At 47.6% G+C, this 19,110-nt stretch overlaps 8 protein-coding genes across 8 annotated transcripts; 4 read left to right on the top strand and 4 right to left on the bottom strand.

Moving 5' to 3' along the window:
• Positions 1 to 1,060: 1,060 nt before the first annotated feature.
• Positions 1,061 to 1,987, bottom strand: N7447_008677 (SH3 domain-containing protein; the record flags this gene model as incomplete). Its single annotated transcript, XM_057232939.1, has 4 exons — positions 1,061 to 1,116; positions 1,167 to 1,391; positions 1,442 to 1,862; positions 1,925 to 1,987. 4 exons carry the CDS (start codon positions 1,985 to 1,987, stop codon positions 1,061 to 1,063), a joined length of 765 nt encoding a protein of 254 aa, XP_057082481.1.
• A 1,165-nt stretch (positions 1,988 to 3,152) lies between these two features.
• Positions 3,153 to 6,718, top strand: N7447_008676 (ankyrin repeat domain-containing protein; the record flags this gene model as incomplete). The annotated part of the gene is made up of 3 exons (XM_057232938.1): positions 3,153 to 3,257; positions 3,322 to 3,838; positions 3,891 to 6,718. The coding sequence occupies 3 exons, from the start codon at positions 3,153 to 3,155 to the stop codon at positions 6,716 to 6,718; spliced, it is 3,450 nt and encodes a 1,149-aa protein (XP_057082480.1).
• A 755-nt stretch (positions 6,719 to 7,473) lies between these two features.
• On the top strand, positions 7,474 to 8,799 carry N7447_008675 (AIM24 family protein; the record flags this gene model as incomplete). Its single annotated transcript, XM_057232937.1, has 4 exons — positions 7,474 to 7,510; positions 7,628 to 8,065; positions 8,091 to 8,515; positions 8,581 to 8,799. 4 exons carry the CDS (start codon positions 7,474 to 7,476, stop codon positions 8,797 to 8,799), a joined length of 1,119 nt encoding a protein of 372 aa, XP_057082479.1.
• A 756-nt stretch (positions 8,800 to 9,555) lies between these two features.
• On the bottom strand, positions 9,556 to 10,539 carry N7447_008674 (translation initiation factor eIF2 subunit beta; the record flags this gene model as incomplete). Its single annotated transcript, XM_057232936.1, has 3 exons — positions 9,556 to 9,853; positions 9,915 to 10,404; positions 10,485 to 10,539. The coding sequence occupies 3 exons, from the start codon at positions 10,537 to 10,539 to the stop codon at positions 9,556 to 9,558; spliced, it is 843 nt and encodes a 280-aa protein (XP_057082478.1).
• Positions 10,540 to 11,185: 646 nt separating this feature from the next.
• On the top strand, positions 11,186 to 11,628 carry N7447_008673 (uncharacterized protein; the record flags this gene model as incomplete). Its single annotated transcript, XM_057232935.1, has 2 exons — positions 11,186 to 11,456; positions 11,525 to 11,628. The coding sequence occupies 2 exons, from the start codon at positions 11,186 to 11,188 to the stop codon at positions 11,626 to 11,628; spliced, it is 375 nt and encodes a 124-aa protein (XP_057082477.1).
• Positions 11,629 to 12,442: 814 nt separating this feature from the next.
• On the bottom strand, positions 12,443 to 14,549 carry N7447_008672 (uncharacterized protein; the record flags this gene model as incomplete). Its single annotated transcript, XM_057232934.1, has 3 exons — positions 12,443 to 13,999; positions 14,049 to 14,430; positions 14,470 to 14,549. 3 exons carry the CDS (start codon positions 14,547 to 14,549, stop codon positions 12,443 to 12,445), a joined length of 2,019 nt encoding a protein of 672 aa, XP_057082476.1.
• Positions 14,550 to 15,906: 1,357 nt separating this feature from the next.
• Positions 15,907 to 16,758, top strand: N7447_008671 (RNA recognition motif domain-containing protein; the record flags this gene model as incomplete). The annotated part of the gene is made up of 6 exons (XM_057232933.1): positions 15,907 to 15,926; positions 16,000 to 16,072; positions 16,139 to 16,245; positions 16,303 to 16,571; positions 16,626 to 16,661; positions 16,709 to 16,758. 6 exons carry the CDS (start codon positions 15,907 to 15,909, stop codon positions 16,756 to 16,758), a joined length of 555 nt encoding a protein of 184 aa, XP_057082475.1.
• A 985-nt stretch (positions 16,759 to 17,743) lies between these two features.
• Positions 17,744 to 18,925, bottom strand: N7447_008670 (gamma-glutamylcyclotransferase; the record flags this gene model as incomplete). Its single annotated transcript, XM_057232932.1, has 6 exons — positions 17,744 to 18,262; positions 18,316 to 18,400; positions 18,486 to 18,490; positions 18,583 to 18,632; positions 18,722 to 18,753; positions 18,831 to 18,925. The coding sequence occupies 6 exons, from the start codon at positions 18,923 to 18,925 to the stop codon at positions 17,744 to 17,746; spliced, it is 786 nt and encodes a 261-aa protein (XP_057082474.1).
• Positions 18,926 to 19,110: the final 185 nt, after the last annotated feature.

Below are 19,110 nucleotides of genomic sequence, written 5' to 3'. Positions count from 1 at the left end.
TTATGCACACTATCACATACATTCCAGATTCACATTACGGCCATTTAGAGTTCAATAGTATAAATAGTTCAACAATACTACCTCCCTGGTCATTTACATATACTGCATGGAGATATAGTCCGCTTCAAATCATCACCAAGACAATGATGTTAGTCGACCCACAAGTTGATGTCATAAGGCTTTATGTGTGTGGACATTTTCAGCCCTAATCATTGATATCATAGAGATGGGCAAGAAAATATATGTTCAAGAAACCAATCGCCGTTCTCAAAAGGCATATCAGGTACAGTGCTGTACCAAAGTAAGCACAAGAGTCACAATGAGTCTTCAAGAATCCCCACGATGAGGCTGGGCACATGGTCGGGCACCAGGATAGGTTTAGCCTCCCTACATATTATTGTATAACCCTAGAGACAAGTTGGACAGACCCTTGGGCTGGCAACTCAATCTAAGAATCAAGTAACTAGAAGACATTACTTTTTGTTTCTTGTCCGCTTAAGCAAATCTCCCTGGCTTTATATATACAATATCCTGTATCGATTGCGCTGGCATATCCTCAAGATAACGGCCTTCTGCGGGTTTCGTATAAAGCATTGCATCTCAGTCGTCTGAGTTGGGTCAGATACGTATATAGCAATCTGAAGTTATTCTCAACCTAAAAGTCATACTTTCTATTTTTTTTTCTCGATTCATGTCGGAGTCATGGAGTAAACTTGTAGCATCTACCGATTTAGTTAGCTTCCATTGGGTGCTCTAGTGACCTACATAGGTAAAATCTTCGTATCTATGATTCAAGCTCAGGGCAAATTCGGATGTGATCCAGAACATCAGGAAAGGCATTGACTGAAATATGTATGTATCCCTAGGTCGGGATCGTATCGCAATAAGCTAATTAGGATTTGAAACTAGGGACCCTAAAATGTGTGGCCATAAGTCCGCCACTAAGCGATGCTGATTGAACCGAGTCAATCCATTCAAAGCAAAAATTCAAGCCACCAACGCCATATCAATGAGAGTGAATATGAAGCAAAATGCCCAGCATAATAGCCCGGCCGTATGATTAGAAGATGCTGTTCACGATGTTGGAGCCAACAGTAGCACCGGCACCGAAGATTGCTAATGTCAAGTTAGAAACCAAACGAGTACCAAAAGTATATAAAACTTACCGGCATTGCCCAGTTTCTTTCCGAACTTCTTGCCTCCTTCCTCGAACTTGCTCTTCTTTGGGTCCTCGGGGTTTTCAGAATGTCCACTCTGGCTGACATCAAGAGGCATGTTTCCATAGTTTGTAGGCGGAGGCGAAGAAACACCAGCCTTCTCATTCACAATGTTCACGTAGCTACGAGGGAAGATACCCTCCTGGCCAGTGCGCTCGTTGCGACCACGCCACCCTATTTATCATTAGCTGCTATCCATATCAGATCAAAGGGGAATATCATACAGTCGTCATTCATGTGCTCGATGATCTGGATGCGATCTTGCGGCTGCAAGGCCAAGTCACCAGCATCGGTAGGTGTGTATGCGTACATGGCTGAGGCGAGACCGAGGACAGGCGGGACTTGGGGATAAGCTGGAGGGGCCGCAGGGGGCGGGGTTGCATATTGATTGTGCAGTGTATCTTTTTCATTCAGTGACGCATTGGACATCTGTGAGACAGGCGGCGAGTATGAGGGTGTGTAGGGGCCCGGAGGAGGCTGTGCTTGCACTGGAACATGCTGAACAGGCACAGGTTGTGCCTGCTGTCGGGGCGGCGATGATGCATTCACCGCTCGAGAGGCCTCGGAATCGCTGGGTAGCTGTGATAGAATGGAGGAGAGCTGGCGGGGAGTGATCACACCGGAATCGGCAAGAAATTCCAGTTCCTAGATGATGCTGAATTAGTACCTGGATCGCATTTCAGGAACACGAAGCCGGGAAGCCATACCGTCCGGACCATGCGGAGCGACCGGGTGGTCATGGCAGACGCGAACTCGCTGGAGGCGGCCATTATGAAAGAGCAGGGGTCGTATGGATTGAAGAAGACAATTCCACAATGACAAGAGAAGTTTTAAAAAAAAACCGGAGTAGGGAGAGTCAGGAGAGACAAGGGGTTGCGTCGGGTGTTATTAAGTAGCCTAAATCACCTAGACACCTGGGCAACATCTTCGAATCTCCGCCCTGACATCAAATATAACATTTACATCCACCATACGCGATCACAAATTCCCTATTTGATTCAAGATTCTGTTTAGATTGGATTGCCCCCTATACGCAATCCCAGCCTTTCTTTTCTGGATTTGATTGATTGATCCGAAAATATATATAAACGGGTCAACAAGTGAAACTGGACCTCAACACAGAGATCAACATACTACAACGCACCTCTTCTATCAGAATTTCAACCCTAGGAGGGTCAATTTCTTGAAAACTCCAGCATTCTATAACAGCAGGCGTCTCCATTTATCTGCAACGAGGTCACTATCATCGCCATGCCAAGGTAGGCTGTGGTTGTCCTAGCCGCGAGTTCCGCAGATTTCACACATGTTCCATACTACCGGCCCTAGCGCAGAAGAAAATGCATATTCCTGATCCTAAACTTGTCCTGCCCTTTGTCTCTTTGCTCGGATTCGATCAATCCTGCATTACAGAGCCCCAGCATAAGAAGCGAAAGTGCCAAACAAAAACATGACAATAGCATAACATACATCCTATATAATATAACTTCACATAAGCTACTTATGCATCAAGAATAAGTTGCGCCGGCCAAAGAACAGCCCCCCATCTAGACCCGCAGTCTGTGCTATAGCGCGATGCAGGTCGCAGCTAGTGCAGTGACAACGGGGACTTTCGCCGGCGCAGCGCTTATACGCCAGCAGTAGGCACCCTAGTGTGTTTCATACCCCCACAAAATTGCAGGCATGATCATAATGTTTTTGATATCATTAGTTGGAGTTCTATTCTTGCCACAGCGGAGGCGCTTCGCGAGCATGTAGGCTCTGTACTTTGCTCTGAATCGAGTGGGGATCGGCAAAATATGCCTGTCGATGGCGGATGGAAGATCGAGAGGGCTGTTTTCTTAAGATAGCGCTCGTTGGGCATTTGCTGGAGGATGCTCTGCTGATTCTGTTCTATGGTCTATGTTTTATTATGAATTGATGTGTTGCTGATTTACGATGTTTTCTATGACATTTTCTATACTGCTTTTTATATCTTTGTTTCCTTTTGCTAAGGCCGATGATAACTGGGATGATTTCACGAATAATCTTGCTACGGACTTGGTATGCTTCTATTCATATTGTCTGCATTAGGTTCCGAGTGGGTGTGCTGATATTTCGATCAAAGGCTCCTTTAATCACCTTGTTTGGTGAACGACTTACAAAACAATTTCTCTCCGAGTCTATCAGTATTCTCGATAATGTCATCTTTGCCCTTTCCCCGCTAGGGGTCTTGACTGCTGTCGTGTCGGTGATCAGGATCTGCGGAGGTTCTTCTCTCAGGGCATTCGTCGGACGAGCACAAGAGGGTCCTGCTGAAGCCGAGAGCGAACTACTTCCTTGTGTCTCGGAATCCACTGCGGAGCTCTTCAACGATGGTGGCATTACACGAGTCTTTGGCCGGCCCAAGATCGTGGAGATAGTTGCTTGGGAGGATGTGGACCCTAAGACTGGAGAAAAAGGGACAAAAATTGGCACCTTGAAAGATGCCCTCGGAGAAAAAGCTTGGTCATGCAATGGCAAAGTTCCTCCTAGTGGTCTGCCTAAACTGGACATTCCTAATCTGTCATTGAACAAAGGAATCAAGAGGAGAGACCAATTTTGGTTTCATTGTGCTGCAATACTTGGTGGAGTACTGCAGGCTGGTCAGTACTTGTCCTTCCTTGAGCCTAAGATTAGACTGACGATCTTCCCAAGGCACTGTTATGTACGCTACACTCACGGTGTTTGTATATCCGCAGCATTTCAAGAAGGACGACAAAGCTGTCGCCTCATATGCATACCCGCTCTATCTCATCGGGACAACCTTTCTGTTTCTCGGAATGTTCTTCTGTGCATTTATCATAGAGCGTTCGTCAAAGGAGTTCTACCTCAAAGCAGAAAAGCCAAGCAAGATATACTGGCTGCAGCCCGGTAATCAATATGTTGGTGACCAGATTTTCAATGCTTTCTTGGCTGTCAATGAGGGACCCGACTCTTCAATGACCAAGAAACTTCGTTACATCAAATCGGTCAGAGATCGAAGATTTCACAGGAAGTATTTGGAGATTTACTCTACCCTCGTATCAACAATTATGGGATTCATCTTCCAGTTCATCGGACTGAGAGGTCTTCATGCATCTGTCATCCTAGCCCAGCTGGGATCGACATTCCTAATGTCTATTATACGTACTTGTCTACGCACAGAAAGAATGAAACCGGACGAAAATAAGATGAAACACGCCCGGGGGCTCACGTCTCACAAGCAGCAAGAGATGGATTATTTTGCATTTTATCTTGAGAAAGTGGAAACTTTTGATCTCGCCTCGATGCCTGATCGGCCAGCAAATATGCCTTTACCAAGATCCACCCCCCATCTTGGAACTCCTTTGGCCAAACACTTAATCCAAACTAGAACCCAGCTCGCAAAGCTCACGACTAGCTCAAAACAGAGCACAGGGGTTGATTGGAACGGAATGCCTATTCGCCAAATGGCCCATAACCTCGCAGAGACAATCGAGTCTACCATGGATTTGATGTCTAGTTGGGGAGTGGACCTCGGAAAGACCTTTGGGTTCCGACTTGCCTTTAAGTGCAAGGAATCCTCTCCAGGCTCTGTTACTCAAGCTCCAGGAACATATTCCATCGGTCTCATGCGATGCGGCGACGCTCTGAGGTGGAGATTGGATGCCAGCGAGCTGGAAGCGATTCTAGGCTTGTGGACTTGGTCACTTTACAAGTCAGATAAAAATTGGCAGAACTCTACTATTTGCCGCCTCATTGGATTGAGCGAAGACGAGGCAAGTAGAGAAGAAACATTCCTCTACTTTCACAAATGGATCTTCAGGCAAACGGAAGCGAGACTAGTACCATCTACAGGTTATAATAATTCATCACGCCTTTTCAGTTTCGAGCCCAAGGATGTTCCCTACGATGGGAAAGTCCTGGCTGTCAGAACGGCGAATGAGCTCGAAGCCATGGTAGCCCAGGATATTTACATCCAATTTCTCAAGGAACTGTTCCTCAACTTGCATGATCTGGGCGGGGAGGTTGATGTTATTCCTGGGTTGCAAAACTCATTTTTAGCATCAAGTACTCGCATCGATGATCTAATACGTTGCTTTGAGAATAGCAACTTGGGCTCAAGAGAGGATGCATTGCTATGTATTGTTCCCGTTCTCAGACATCGAGGCCTCTTACCAGATCTTGCGGCAGACTCGGCCAAGATCAGGGCGCGCACGGAGCGGTTAATTGGGCAAGGTGATTGGAGAAGGGCCTTTACGCTTCTACATTGGATCTGCCAGCGGTCAGAGGGTTCACAGTTTGAGCGATCAGTCTATGAACTAGGTTTCCTTTGCCGTCGAGCACTTTTGGATACACATAAACATGTTCTCGAAGAAGGACTCGCACAGATATCCTTGCTTCTCAGGCACGACATCAGAGATCAATTCACTAAAGCCCACATAAGTCTGCCTCCCTTAGACAGCTCCGTATCCCAGGATCGTGTCGAATGGTGGAGCTCGTTCTCGCGCCAGCTTGGATGGATTGCGTGGAACATTTCAGCCAATGTTCCAGGCACTGCATTTTGCCAACCCACTTTGAAATTGCTCAATGCGTGTCAGGATCTGCAAGGATCACAAGATCAGAATGAAGACCCGAAGGAAGTCCAAAAGGGTGTTCGTGCTGTGAAAGATTGGCTCATGCTGCGTAAGGTCGATGACATTAATCGCGAAGAATACTCCGAGGACGAAGCTCTGGGCTTTGAATGGGTGACCAGGAACAACTTCGACGCTTTGTTGTATTTCATTTTGTTGCGATGGGTGGAGCTTGGTGAAGACTTTCCCGTCCTTGTTCGGATTGGGTACAGCCTTGCAGCAAGGACTAAATCTCACCGAGTATTTGATATACTTCGTCGACATGGCGCGGACATCGAGGCAACAGGTCCAGACAATCGTTCAGCATTAAACGATCAGGTCTGTTCCAATGACATCGAGGGAAGCCGACTGCTACTGAAGAATGGAGCCGACCCAAACGGCAACATACAACAGATGAAGATCAGTTTAGTTGCAATCGCTGCCCATGAAGGATTTGACGACATTGTGAAATTGCTTATAAAATTTGGAGCAAACATTGAGATCCCAGACCATGCTGGCCTCCGTCCCATACATTGGGCAACCAAAAACAACCATCCTGATACGGTCCGGCTGCTATTATCCCATGGCGCAGAAATCGACCCGCGGGGGTCAGACGACTTAACACCATTCCTTTCAGCCGTCTCAAATAATCAGGTTCAGATGGCTGAATTCCTCATCAAAGAAGGAGCAAATGTCCATGCTAGAGGTCAATTTGATCGTACTGCAATGATGCTATCCATTCACGAAGAGAACCCGATCCCGATGTTGCAATTGCTCGTGGATAACGGAGCCAGACTTGATTTGCGTGATGATAGTGGATTAACAGTTTTGGACCATGCCTTGCAATCTGATTATACTGAGGTAATATCGTTCTTGTCTCGGACATTAGAAGACGGTATCAAACAGCCATGAGGTATCACGTTGTGCCACTCACTACCTTCCAGAGAGATTAGTAACATCTAGGAACTTGTGTATAACAGCGAATATTCTACATCGACTTTATAAATCTGTTCATGTTGCCCTCTAATTGCCTGTAAATCGAATGTTTGGTAATTGCTAATCTCTTCACACTCTAGACGCGACATCGAGTCTGCTGATGCGTAAATCAGCCCCTCATATTTTGCCGAGCCCTGGGCAAAGTCTCTTTTGGACTTGGTAGCTTGGTGGCATACATTGTATGATATTCCGACGAATGAGCTACATTAACGTATTCGGCGAAAAGATATTCGGCGAAAAAGGATGCATAGCATGCGCCTATCAAGTCGCCCACATGCATTTAGCGCCCGGTGGGGATTAGTAGTGTGTATTGACTGTGAGCTGCAAGCCTCGTCACACGGCCGAATTGCTCTCGAGAACTTCTAAGAATAGTATGAGGGGAAGCTAATAGCTCCCCTTTAAAAAGAGATGACCCCGCGAAACCCGCTTGGATTCGATTTTACGCGTTCTTACAACTCGCCATTTTAATAGCCATTGATCCTCCATTGCCTCAAAATAATACAGGAAAAGCTATAAATTTCCAGCTTGTCAACATTCTACCCCACAGTGAGTTTGATCTCTAATGCTTTGTGCCTATGCACACTTGTATTCTAATTCCAGAAGTACCTTTGTAGGAAACCAGACATCTCGGTGTTTAGATCTAAACTGTATACCAAAATTGTCCAAACGAAATGTCTCAACAACACTACCCTCCGCCACCCATGACAGGTCAGTGCTTCTATAAACTATAGGAACCCGTATACTGACCATCTGTTTAGCTCCGGCCCATATAACCAGTAATTAATTCCAATCGTGTCCCTACTGCCCTAGTACTGAACATTTTAGCCTTTGCACAATCCCAGAACCCAACAGTTGCGGCTCCCACCCCCTACTATGCACCCCCGCCAGGGCAACCGCCTCAAAATGGAGGATATCCCTCGCCCACTCCACCGGTAGGCAACCCACAAATTCATCGACACACCCCTAGTGGGGGATATGCAGCCCCTCCAATTGGGGTATATGCAGCTCCCCCGAAGTCAGTGAGCCCACCTCAGGATCCAATCACCAGGCACAATAATGCTGCTTTCGAACAAAATCAAGTTCTTGGAATGCAAAAAATGCCCGGAGGAGCCCCGGCATATGGAGAATTTAGTGGAGCAAAGGAAACCAACCAAGATGATACTGGGGTTTTCAACGGCGGAAGTTTCAGGATCAGCCACCGAGATACCAACTCTGTTTTGACAGTGCAACTGGCAATGGGTTGTCCTTTGACTATGAGACCTGGTAAGCTCATTCCTACCACCCTTAGACACAGATGTGCTCTGGTTGCTATCTTCGGTCGAATTATGTGTTGAGGAGGAACTAATCTGGCTTGATTTCTTAGGTGCGATGATTGCAATGTCTCCAACGCTTACATTGAGAGGAAACGTCTCGTTTTCATGGAAGAAACTCATCATTGGGGGCAGTATGACCATGTCCCATTACACCGGTCCCGGTGAACTCCTGGTGGCACCTTCAATGTTGGGAGATATCATGGTTATTCGGATGGAGGAACCGGATGAATGGAAAATCGGACGTGACGCCTTCCTTGGACATACCGCTGGTATCGAACATAAGTACCAGGCCCAAGGTTTATCCAAAGGTGTTTTCTCCGGGGAGGGACTTTTCGTCTACAAGATAACAGGAACCGGACTACTTTGGGTCCAGAGCTTTGGTGCAATCATCCAGAAAGACGTAAGTCAATCATACCCGGTGACCTTGACAAAAGGAATTTCGTCTAACTCTCCTTCTCTACAAAGCTTCGCGAAGACGAGTCATACTTCGTCGATAATGGCCATCTTGTGGCGTGGAACTGCAAGTACAAGATGGAGCGTGTGGCCTCTGGCGGTATCATCTCCGGTATTACCTCTGGAGAGGGTCTTGCGTGTAGGTTTACGGGGCCTGGAACTGTTTATCTACAGACCAGAAACCTGAATGCCTTCGCTGCCCAGATGAAAATGAGCACTGGAGGTGCTTGATTCTGGTGCGCTCAGTCCACCAGAACAAAGTAGTTCCAGCGAATTCCGATTTGCTAAATCCATACCTCGACTTTTACTCTCATGAGAAACGAAGTTGCATCCTAACTTGTCATCATGTCTTTTTGTTGTATACTTATTCGATGCATCGGACACAGGCCCAATCGCGAGCAGGTCTCCATTTTATACCAATTTGCTATGTTATAGGCGGATGCCCTGGTCATATCAGTGCATTTCATGTGGAATTATTGTGTGGAACTATTATGTATTTTTGCAGCGTTACCGTCCAAATTTCAAATGAGTTTGACATACTATATACTCACCAGCCTATATTGTTAGACCTTTCATCCGTGCATGTCTGGTCAACTAGGTCAAGGGACAGAGCAATAGTCAGATACTGGCTAGTCCATGACCTATGAACCGAAGAGCAGGATTAGACCCATATGTGTCAATTCTCTGGACGAGTTTAACCAAAGATGAAATAATCGTGAAGAGTGGCTGGCGATTCAACCAAAATCCCAAACATTCTAGATACAAGATCATACAGCCTCAAAAGGCAAGATAAAATGACACCAGTCCATTTCATGCGAAACTACTTTTTATTCTTCAAATCGTTTGCTCATCTCAAGCACCTCAGGGTAAAAAGCAAAGCAACAGCGCCTTGTTTCCACCCCGCAAAAGCCCTAGTAAGTGACACGTCATAAGGAAGAGATAAAAACAAGCCCTTCCTTCGCAAATTTCCAGTACAGCTCCATCCGCTTAGCCCACACGCTTTCTGCGGCCGATCTGGGAACGGAAACCGGTCTTGATGGCGGCGACGGAACGACGGGATCCGCAGGAGTTGCAAGTAACGAAATAGAGACGGTTCTCTCCCTTGTTGAGCTCGGTGTCGGGGCTGCGGCAGGTCTTGCATGTGACGTACTCAACAATATAGCGACGCAGAACCGACTCGATACCCTTCTGTTGGAATCTTCCCTTGATGACCAGGCGACGGGAACCGTCGACACTGCCTGATGTACCGAGTTCGGCGAACAGGAATTGGGTGCAGTGTTCCTCGCTGATTGAGAAAGAAAGTTAGAGGAGATCTCAACGGATAAATGGGTGAGGGCATAACGAACCTTCGCTTCATGCGCTTGCAGATATCGGCAATGTTGGCGAAAATGGTACGACGGTTACCTTCACGCAGGCACTGGGGCGGGGGAATCTTGTAGGACTTGGCGCCGCTGGACAGAAGGTCGGGGTGGTGGCTCTCGATGAGGGAGAAGAAGCGGGAGACGAGGAGCGAGTAGGGGATGGCTTGTGTGGCGTCGTGTGCCCAGATACCGGTACCGGCCTCGAGGTCGCCCTCGGGCAGCTCCTCGGGCTGATCATCGCCAGCCTCCTCAGCGATACCAGCCTCAGCGAGCTTGGCATCGAAGTCGTTGGGGTCGACCTTCTTGGTCTTTTTGCTGCTCTTCTTCTTCTTCAGCGCGGAGGGATCGAATTCGCCATCGGCGGCGGCGGGGGCTTCGTCGTCATCGCCAGCTTCAGCGGACTTAGACTTCTTGGAGGACTTCTTCTTTTTTGAGAGACCCTTGAACATCTCGGTGACCTCGTCGACATCCTTCTCTGTACATTCCAGATCGTTAGTGGGGCTGAGGCAAAGGCGACCGGGGGACTGAGGCTGGGATCGGAGAGCTATTGCATACCGCCTGTGGGGTTCTCAGCCGGAGGGGTGTCTGTGACTTGGCCATTGGTATCCATGATGACCGATCCTTCGCTGAATGCGACCGACTTGCGCTGCTTAGTTTCGATATCCTGAGCGGAGCGGGAAAAAGAGGCGTTAGTGATGGGAAAAAAGAGAATGAGTAGAAGAAATCGTATAGCCTGGCTTTTCAATAAAAAGTACCAGTTCTAACCCCGGGCTCAACAATATGTGTTCTTGAATCACTGTGGTTGGCGGCCGAGGGGTCGATATTGTGCAGACTCAAAGAAATTGTGGGAGGGTCGGTAAAAAGACAAGGGTGTGACGTACAGCGTCCGCCATGTTTATAGGCTTCAAAGATGCTATTCACTCAACCACGGTTTGTTGGAGACGAGATAAGGTTGTCGGGAATTCGAGTAGCTAGAGCAAGAGTTTAAAATGGCAAAATTGTCGCTGGAATCTGATATCGCCAGGCCTGAAGGCGATTCTGTTATCGCCGTACGGGCACGTGACTCCCAACTGAGTCACAGAGATTACATGTCACGTGGCTGATTAGGTACGGAGCTTGGCTGTGCCGGTCGATCAACCTTGGAAGGCAAACAGTTGCTCTCTCATTTACGTATAACCGCAGTAGGCAGGCCGCTGCTTGATCAACATCGCTTCCCTTCACTCACGCACCTTCCTCTCTTTACAAAAATCTTCATGATGTCTTTCCCTTCTCCAGACAGCTCGAATCCCTCCTTCTCGATGTCCGCGTACATGGTCCCCTCCAGGAACTCATACTCCGAGTCCGACGACGAGCTTGCCTCCCTCCCTTCAGAAACTACAAATGACTCCGACCTCGATACCTTGTCTGAATATTCATCTGATGCCGAGGCAGAATGGCAAGAAAGCATTGAACAACTGGAGCTGCTTTTGAGTATGGTCCTGGTACCCTTCATTGGGAAATACCTGGGTCGACGATGCGCATATTGGAGTATGTGACACCGACGAGCTTCATGATCTATATGTGAAATGTAACTTGCTAATTGGTTAACCTTTTAGGTTGGACGCGATTCATGCAGTGGCAGTACCCGGTTGAGGTGGTGATGCAGAACCCGGCTGCATTCAAGGCAGCCGGTGTGATCGAGGCGGCTGCGACTCTATGATAGATTATAGTCCCAATCGCCTTGTAAGCACTTGCTGCATGTCATTTTTCTCAAGCGTGCCAGCGTCAACCGTACGACACCCACCTCTCAGCGTTCGAATCACTATACAAGACCGACCCGACTTATTTTTGTGGACTCCGCAACATATCCACGACCCAAAAGTTACAAGATTGATTCAAATCCAATCCAAACTCCCAATAACTCTTGCGCTGGTTGTATCTAGCGTTGCATGGGGACCCGGAATCGAATCCAGTGTTGTTTTCCCTGGCTTTCGATCCCCCGTGATTTGCAATTGTTCTTCGTCCAACGGCGGCATATATGGATAGGTCAATTCCATAGCTTGAATAGAGACAAGCATTTGGATTTGAGCCATCTGATGATGTGTTTAATTTCCTTATCCAAGACTGTTATATACCCAATGAATTCAACAACCCTCATCAAGATTAATAAGCCAGCGCAGCAGTGTGCCTTCTAGACCATTATTGACTTGTAGATCCTTTGGGGGATGAGATGTTGAGGGACCTGGTTGAGATGAACTGTGTTGAGTCAATATTGGGCTGAATTAGTTCGATCACTGTTACAGGCTCTGGCCTGATCATACAAGTTCGAAGGGAAGGTTGCCCTCGTTCACGCTATCTTGTATGTCATGGTACTCACAATATCTATTGACAGCTAAATTTAAGCTAACTACATAGATATGTACATGAAGCTGGCGATACTTTGTCTTGATATGATTCGTGATTGATGCAAATATGATCACGTTGCTATTGACACTTTCGACTGTCCAAATCAATAAACATGCTGTTGTTGAAGATCAATACAATTTGTTCTGTCGCCAGAAATCAGATAATCCTGGAGGTTGACTCTGTCGCGCATCAAATTCAGTTGACCCACGCGGTTGTAACTGGCCGTATCCAGTAGTCAGCCATGGCAAATCATTGTTCTGGCCAACCCAAGGATCGTCCGAATGACCCGTGGAGAGCTTTTGTTGACAAGAAGGGGCAGGTGGTCTTTCATCAAACCGTTCTTGTATGATGGCTTGGGAGACCGTTGCCAAACACTCTGGCTCTCCCACTTTTACTCGCCGGGATGGAATATCGGAGTCCCGAACACCAGTCAATTCTGGGGTATTAGGAAGATCGGCGCCATTTAGTTCGGGGGATTCAAGTAGCTGCTGTAAATTTAATGCAACTTCTGCCGCAACCCCAGGGTGCACGATGGCGTGGTAAGCAGCATCAAGCGTGCGATAGAACAGATCATCATCATCATCATCAACTCGATCTAGCTCATAAAACTCGATGCCAGACATATGCGGCTGTTCGACCTCTGGTACGGATGTAGGAAAAATGATTTCATCCTCGATCAATTCCTGAGACAAGGGTTCACACTGATCTTCATTCAAGATGTCTATGAAACGACCTTGGCTTGATGTGCTGTCAGCCTGAGAATTTAGACCCCTCGGTTTATCTGAAGCTTGACATGGCCCGTCTTGTTGTCGCTCGAGGACTGAAGGTTGTTGTGGTAGACCGTTGTTCACACGGCAAGTTGTCTCACAAGCGACATTCGAATCCGGGGATTGTTTAGACGTTTGATTTTGTACACTACCAACATTGACAACGTCCAAACTATCAGGTGCAATGATCTCGGGAACCTCCTGTGGAGCGGCTTCGGCTACAGCTCGGTGTCTTATGTCGGCTTCACTTGACCATGATGCCTTTCTCTCCTCCAACAGTGCCCGTAATTCAGCGAGACTCCAATACCGTCTGGTCAAGACAGTGTTTGTGATCTCAGAGCATAGCGCTTGGGGATATAGTCCGACACGCAGCAAGTTCAGCAGGTGTTGTTCGAGGGCATGACTGTGTTCCGTGGTGTCCACCTCAGTTTCGGTCCAAGTGTATGGAATAGATGATGATTGTTTTGCTGTCTTTCTTCTTTTATGGGGGCATTCGGGGGAACCACCCCGAGAGTGGCTGGAAACTGGGGAGATCTCGCTGACGGGAGCCTTTTCAAATATGAACAGCGGTGTGACCGAGGAGTCAAGTTGGCGTTCCACATCAAGCAACTTGCTGTTTGAGTGAGAGAGTCTGGAGTCATGTGCAGGATCATTGAACTGTTGCTTTTGTGGATGGTACTCTCTCTCATGCTGTCCATCGAAAGTGTCTCTGGCGGTCGACGGTGGATACGGGCTGAGATTATTCCTCCGGGACAGAAAGTTCATCTCAGAAAAGGAAAGGTCGGATTCTACGGCATGCTTATGAGGCTTGACACTTGGTGTGGGCTTTGCAAGAGCTGTTGACGGGCTGTGTCCGTGGTGATTGGTTGTAGAAGACCGTCCCTTGCTGAATATACCCAGATTCGTATTGCTGCGCAGCTATTTGGCATAAGTAATATGCAGTAAAAATTTGCAAAACCCTACTTACCGTCAATCTGTTTCCTGTGACATTGATGGCATGGAAGTCATCATTCAAGGTGTGTCTCCTGCCCTGGAGTTTCTTGGCTCTTCTCTTGCGATGTGTCTCCATAGCTGATGATGGGCCTTTGTACTCGTATCGATCCTCGCGCGTCTTGTGTCGAGGCCCTAGTTCGTAGCAATTTCGAGATCTCTTATGACTTTCGCTTCCAGGTATGTTCCCGTGAGCGGACGATGCTTTGGTTTCATCGAGCTGACATGAATTTCTTTTCCTGCTAGCTGAATGTCCATTCCCACGCACGTTCTCAGATATCTCAAGTGGGATGCGAACTCGTGGTATGCTCGTTGTGAGAGTGGTGTCATTCGCTTGTTCCTGGCTCTCAGCTAAAGCTCTGTTAGTGCGGAAGCTTCATAGTTCTTGCGGCAGCAACATGCCTTCATCTTGATGACCCCTTTGTTCATGGTCTTGCACAGTGGAAAGCCACTGGTAAATTGGATTATTGTTCTCCATTGAAGAAGTCCCTATGAGACTGGGCTGTGTTCAGAAATGAAGACTGGAAGGGCAACTAGACAGAGTAAAGGTGACCTGAAAGCACATAACTTCAGTCACCGCCGAAGAAAGCGCGACCAGCTCAACTTTGTCCCGCTCATCCTATCTTTTCATTCTTTCTTTGTCTCTCATATTTGCTAATGTTTGCTCTCTTGGTGCTCTTTTAACACACACACACACACACTCTCTCTCTCTCTCAAGGCTTACATGTAGGTGGGAATTAATGCCTGAGTCAACTATGAATTGCGTCCAAGGTTCTAATCAGAGACTTTGTTATTCTCCCATACCTTCTCTTCCATCAACGCCAACACTGTATAGACGCAATCCTTGTGCCGATCGTCGCCATTTCATGGGGTCTCTCCCGGCATACAGTACACGGCCCACGGCGCAAGCCGCATGTGGGCCCACGGAGCACTATCTGCCCGGATACATGCACGCGCAAAACCTCTTTTGGGGCTGATGGCCAGAACTGGAACAGACCCATTGTGGTAATCAAATGCAGATCAGTGTACATGGCTAAACCAACTTTTAGCAGTCAATTTCCGACCGAATGAGAAGAATCCATGCATAAACTCGCATACAACCAATCACGCATAGACATGCGAGGTACGGGCAATCTACCCAAAATTCCAGTCCATGCGTGGAGACCCCACTCAAGATGGCGTTTTCAAGAACGGACTTGCTAAAGAAATACGGAGTGGTAATTCTTACCACCCCGTACTCCGTACAAGGATTCTCAATAGAATCCAGGTGCTATTTTCGGTGCTATCCCTGCTCTATGCAATCCAGCCCAGAATCCCTCGCATTTCCAAGTGAGGGGCAAGCAAAGGTACATCAGCCGTTGGTCTTAGTGCCGCCAATTCCGATGGAGCCTTGGATACCATCTGATTGACTGCTGAAGCCCGACAAGACCCGCAATTCCATCAGCTCAAGGTTTAGCCCGTGGGACTGGATTTGGCGTATCTCTGTATCATCTCTCACCCCACTTCGGAGTACTCTTGGGCCTGAGCCCGGACTTTGCTCACTATAGTCAAGCTCCCAGCCGAAACAAAGACACAGTAAGCATTATATTCGTTGTGGACTTGCCGTTTCCGACCAGTGGAAAAGTCCCATCAATGTAGCCCTAACGCAGTGTGATTGTTACACGGGACTGGCTGACTCGCCTCTTAACCACTAGGATCTCTTATTCCGTAACCCGGACTGAATCTGATTTTTATCCTTCCCTTCTTTTTGATCATCTCCTTCCACCCTCATCTTCTAGTGATCACGCCTCAAGCGTTGTCTCTCTTCCAAATTCCTCGGTTAGACATTTAACACGATGTCTAAGCTCTTTGTTCAGTGTGTATTATCTATCTGAGAACATAGTCATGCTAGTACAAGCCAGTCTAACCGTTGCTACGATGGAAATTAGCGGCCTTTCTTGGCATACTAGCGATGACACCTTGCGCGAGGGGTTCCAGCAATTTGGAGAGATCCAAGAAGCCGTCAGTCTGCCTTGATTAAAGTACATGTCATGTTTCTTGGGCTTTCACTGACTCGACTGGCTACAGATTGTTGTGAAGGACCGTGCGACTTTGCGCAGCCGCGGCTTCGGATTTGTCCGCTTTGCTACTGACGCGGAGGCGGACGCTGCTTTGAACGCCATGAACAACCAAGAGTAATCATTCAACCTCACATTCGTCTTACTTCAAGAGAAATCTCATCCGTTGTTCAGATTCGACGGACGGGTCATTCGCGTTGACAAGGCGTTTGACCGCCCCCAACGCACCGAAGGTGGCTTCCAGGGCCGCGGTGGATACAATTCCCAGCCCCAATCTACTTATCAGGGTGGTGCGGCAGGTGGCTACGCTGGATACAATAACGGCGGGTATAATAACGGAGCCGCTGGTGGATACAATGGCGGGGGCGGCTACAACCGTGGGTACAACAACAACTTCGCCCCTAGCGGTCCCGCTGGCTACGGCGCAGGTCCCGGTGGTTATGGTTAGTTCTTTTTTATGCCAACGTTTGTTGTTGTTTTACTAATCAATTATATAGGTGGTGGCCCAAATACCGGGTATGGCGGTGGTGGAGGTGAGCGATCGTGATATCTTGATAGCGATATTAGCTGACATCCAAAGGCTGGCGCGGGAACAACCACGAGCAGGCTCCTCAAGACGGTCAACATTAGATGATTGAGGTCCTTTCAGTCCTTCCCTATGCGTCTTCTTTCTTCGGCGATTCCTTCTAAAAGAAGTGACGGTCTATAACGGCTGGAATATGGTGGAAGATGAAGAACAGCGCGTGCTACCCTGGTATTGAATTTTTTAACGGGGGATTTGTTATTTTTCTTTGCGCTCGACTTGTTAGGAAAGTAACATGGGTCTCTTGCTCTAATTTGACTTTATTGGATGCAGATTTGAGGTTTTACACGGCTGCATTTCGCTCTATCTCACCTGCAAATGTTTTGAGGCTTTTTTTCTCGCTTTGGCAGAATGACCCGTGTGGTTTCATATCTGCAATGTCTGTTTGTGTTCCACGGCATATTCTTCCTATTACGAAGCATACGAGCCGAGACTGGTGATTTGATGAATATTTAAGCATAATCTGAATATGTATCCAGCAAGGGTTACGGGTGATCAACCGAACTACCACGATCACGAGGTTTTTTCCGGGGAGAAGATCAGACATCTCCTGCTACTACTACTATTACTACCTAATATTCTATTATATTTGGCGACCTTTATACTCATGCGAGATGCGATTCTCACTGGGTATCCTTGCTTTATAGAGAATCAATTCCCGCCCAAGAAGAACAGGAATCCTCTACAGCGAGAAATACCTCAAACTACTCTATAATAAGATCAGACGAAACCAGGATTACACCAACTCCCATGCCCTCTATATTATGAAAACAATCTATTTTCCATTGCTAAAAGCATACACAACTAACAAGATAGTACACACTTCATGTAGGTTTCCAGATTGTAGTGGTTCGATTCACCACTATAAAGGATATCGATAGATTCCCTCACTATCTTTCGGAGAAAAGAGGGCCTACATCATTTGATCGATCGCCTCTTTCGCTATCTATATATTCTACCGGGCAAATTCGTATGTATATTATATCCAACAAAAAGCATCAAACTCATCAACACATCCTCAACGCATATACCTCATTCAATGGTCCCACGACCATCCCCACGACCCGACTCTTCAGCCGAGCCCAAAGACCTAGTGACCTTCAATCCAGCCTCCTCCTCCTCAACTTCCGCAAGTCCTTCAGCCTCAATAGCCTTGACCCTCTTAACCAAATCGGTAACATGAACATCCGCAGTCCCAAGTCCAAGACCCTCAAGAGCCTTCTCCAACAAGAACAAATACTCAGAACCCTTCCCACTCAATCCATGCCCAGCGCTGATAACCTGCGCCACATGCTGCGGCTCGCGATGAGCTGCGTCACGCAGGAACTGCGGGTTAGTCGGCTGGCCGATGTAAACCATGCAGATGATTGGAGAGGACCCGGATCCGTCGACATCCACTGTCGGGTGGAAGGGCGTGTAGTGCGCGCTGTACCCGTCGATCTCCCGCTCGTCAAGGTAGTCGTGGACTTCTTCGGCGTGCGAGGCTGGGATGTGGTATGCTGCGCCCCAGACTTTGCCTGTGGTAGATAATTCGGATTCTAGGTGGGCGAGCTGAGGGGAAATGTTAATGCGGTGGTGTGAATAGGAGCGGGTGTAGAACATACCGGGTCGTCCAGGGTCTCCCAGAAGGTTCGCTCAATTACGGTGACTACTCGGCCTGGTTGCTCGGGGGTGCCGCGGTGATCGGTACTTGGGGAGTAAGTTAGTGATTGCGATTCTCAGTACGTAGGATTTAATGGCAATATCTGCATATTAAACACGGTGGACAACATACCTAGCCTGGAATTCATGGACAATAACCACATGTTAGTCTGGCCGTTTCGAACACGGGCATGTATAAAGCCCTTCCCTCAAGTCAATGGTTCACGCACCTGCCAGAAACGCCGCACATAGCCACTAATATAGCCCGGTACGCGCTGGTCTAGACGATATAGTTAGTTGATTGATGCTCTGATCAGAAGCGAGAAATACGATGTCTCGTTTTAGTGCTGTCATTGAGCAATCGCGTACCATAATGTGGAGGTGGTTTCCAGATCAAGCTCCTATAAACATGATCAGTATTTGATGTTCGATATTCGACAGCTCAGTGACACCATTTTGGAACAATGAGTTAACGCACCCATAACCAAATACCCAGAGATCACCCTTGGGAAAATGACTCTTCCACGTCCGACCATCCGGATGGACCTGATGTCCTTGTGCAACGGCAGCCATATTAAATATGCGAATAACAAATGCGCTCCAATGGGTTTATTGGCTGCACTTTTTGACCTTCCGGAGAAGGGATGGATTAATAATTCGATCCGGTGACGGCTCCAAGGCTGATTTTTGTGGGAGACCAGCGAGCCACCTTTAGAGAAGAAAACTAGGGACTCGAGCTGTCTGCTAAAGACTGGATG

Source organism: Penicillium robsamsonii (assembly GCF_028829455.1).
Source record: "Penicillium robsamsonii strain IBT 29466 chromosome Unknown utg000005l_segment0_segment0, whole genome shotgun sequence".
NCBI lineage: Eukaryota > Fungi > Ascomycota > Eurotiomycetes > Eurotiales > Aspergillaceae > Penicillium > Penicillium robsamsonii.
The sequence above is the reverse complement of the archived record's forward strand: the minus strand, read 5'-3'. Positions and strand labels throughout refer to the sequence as shown.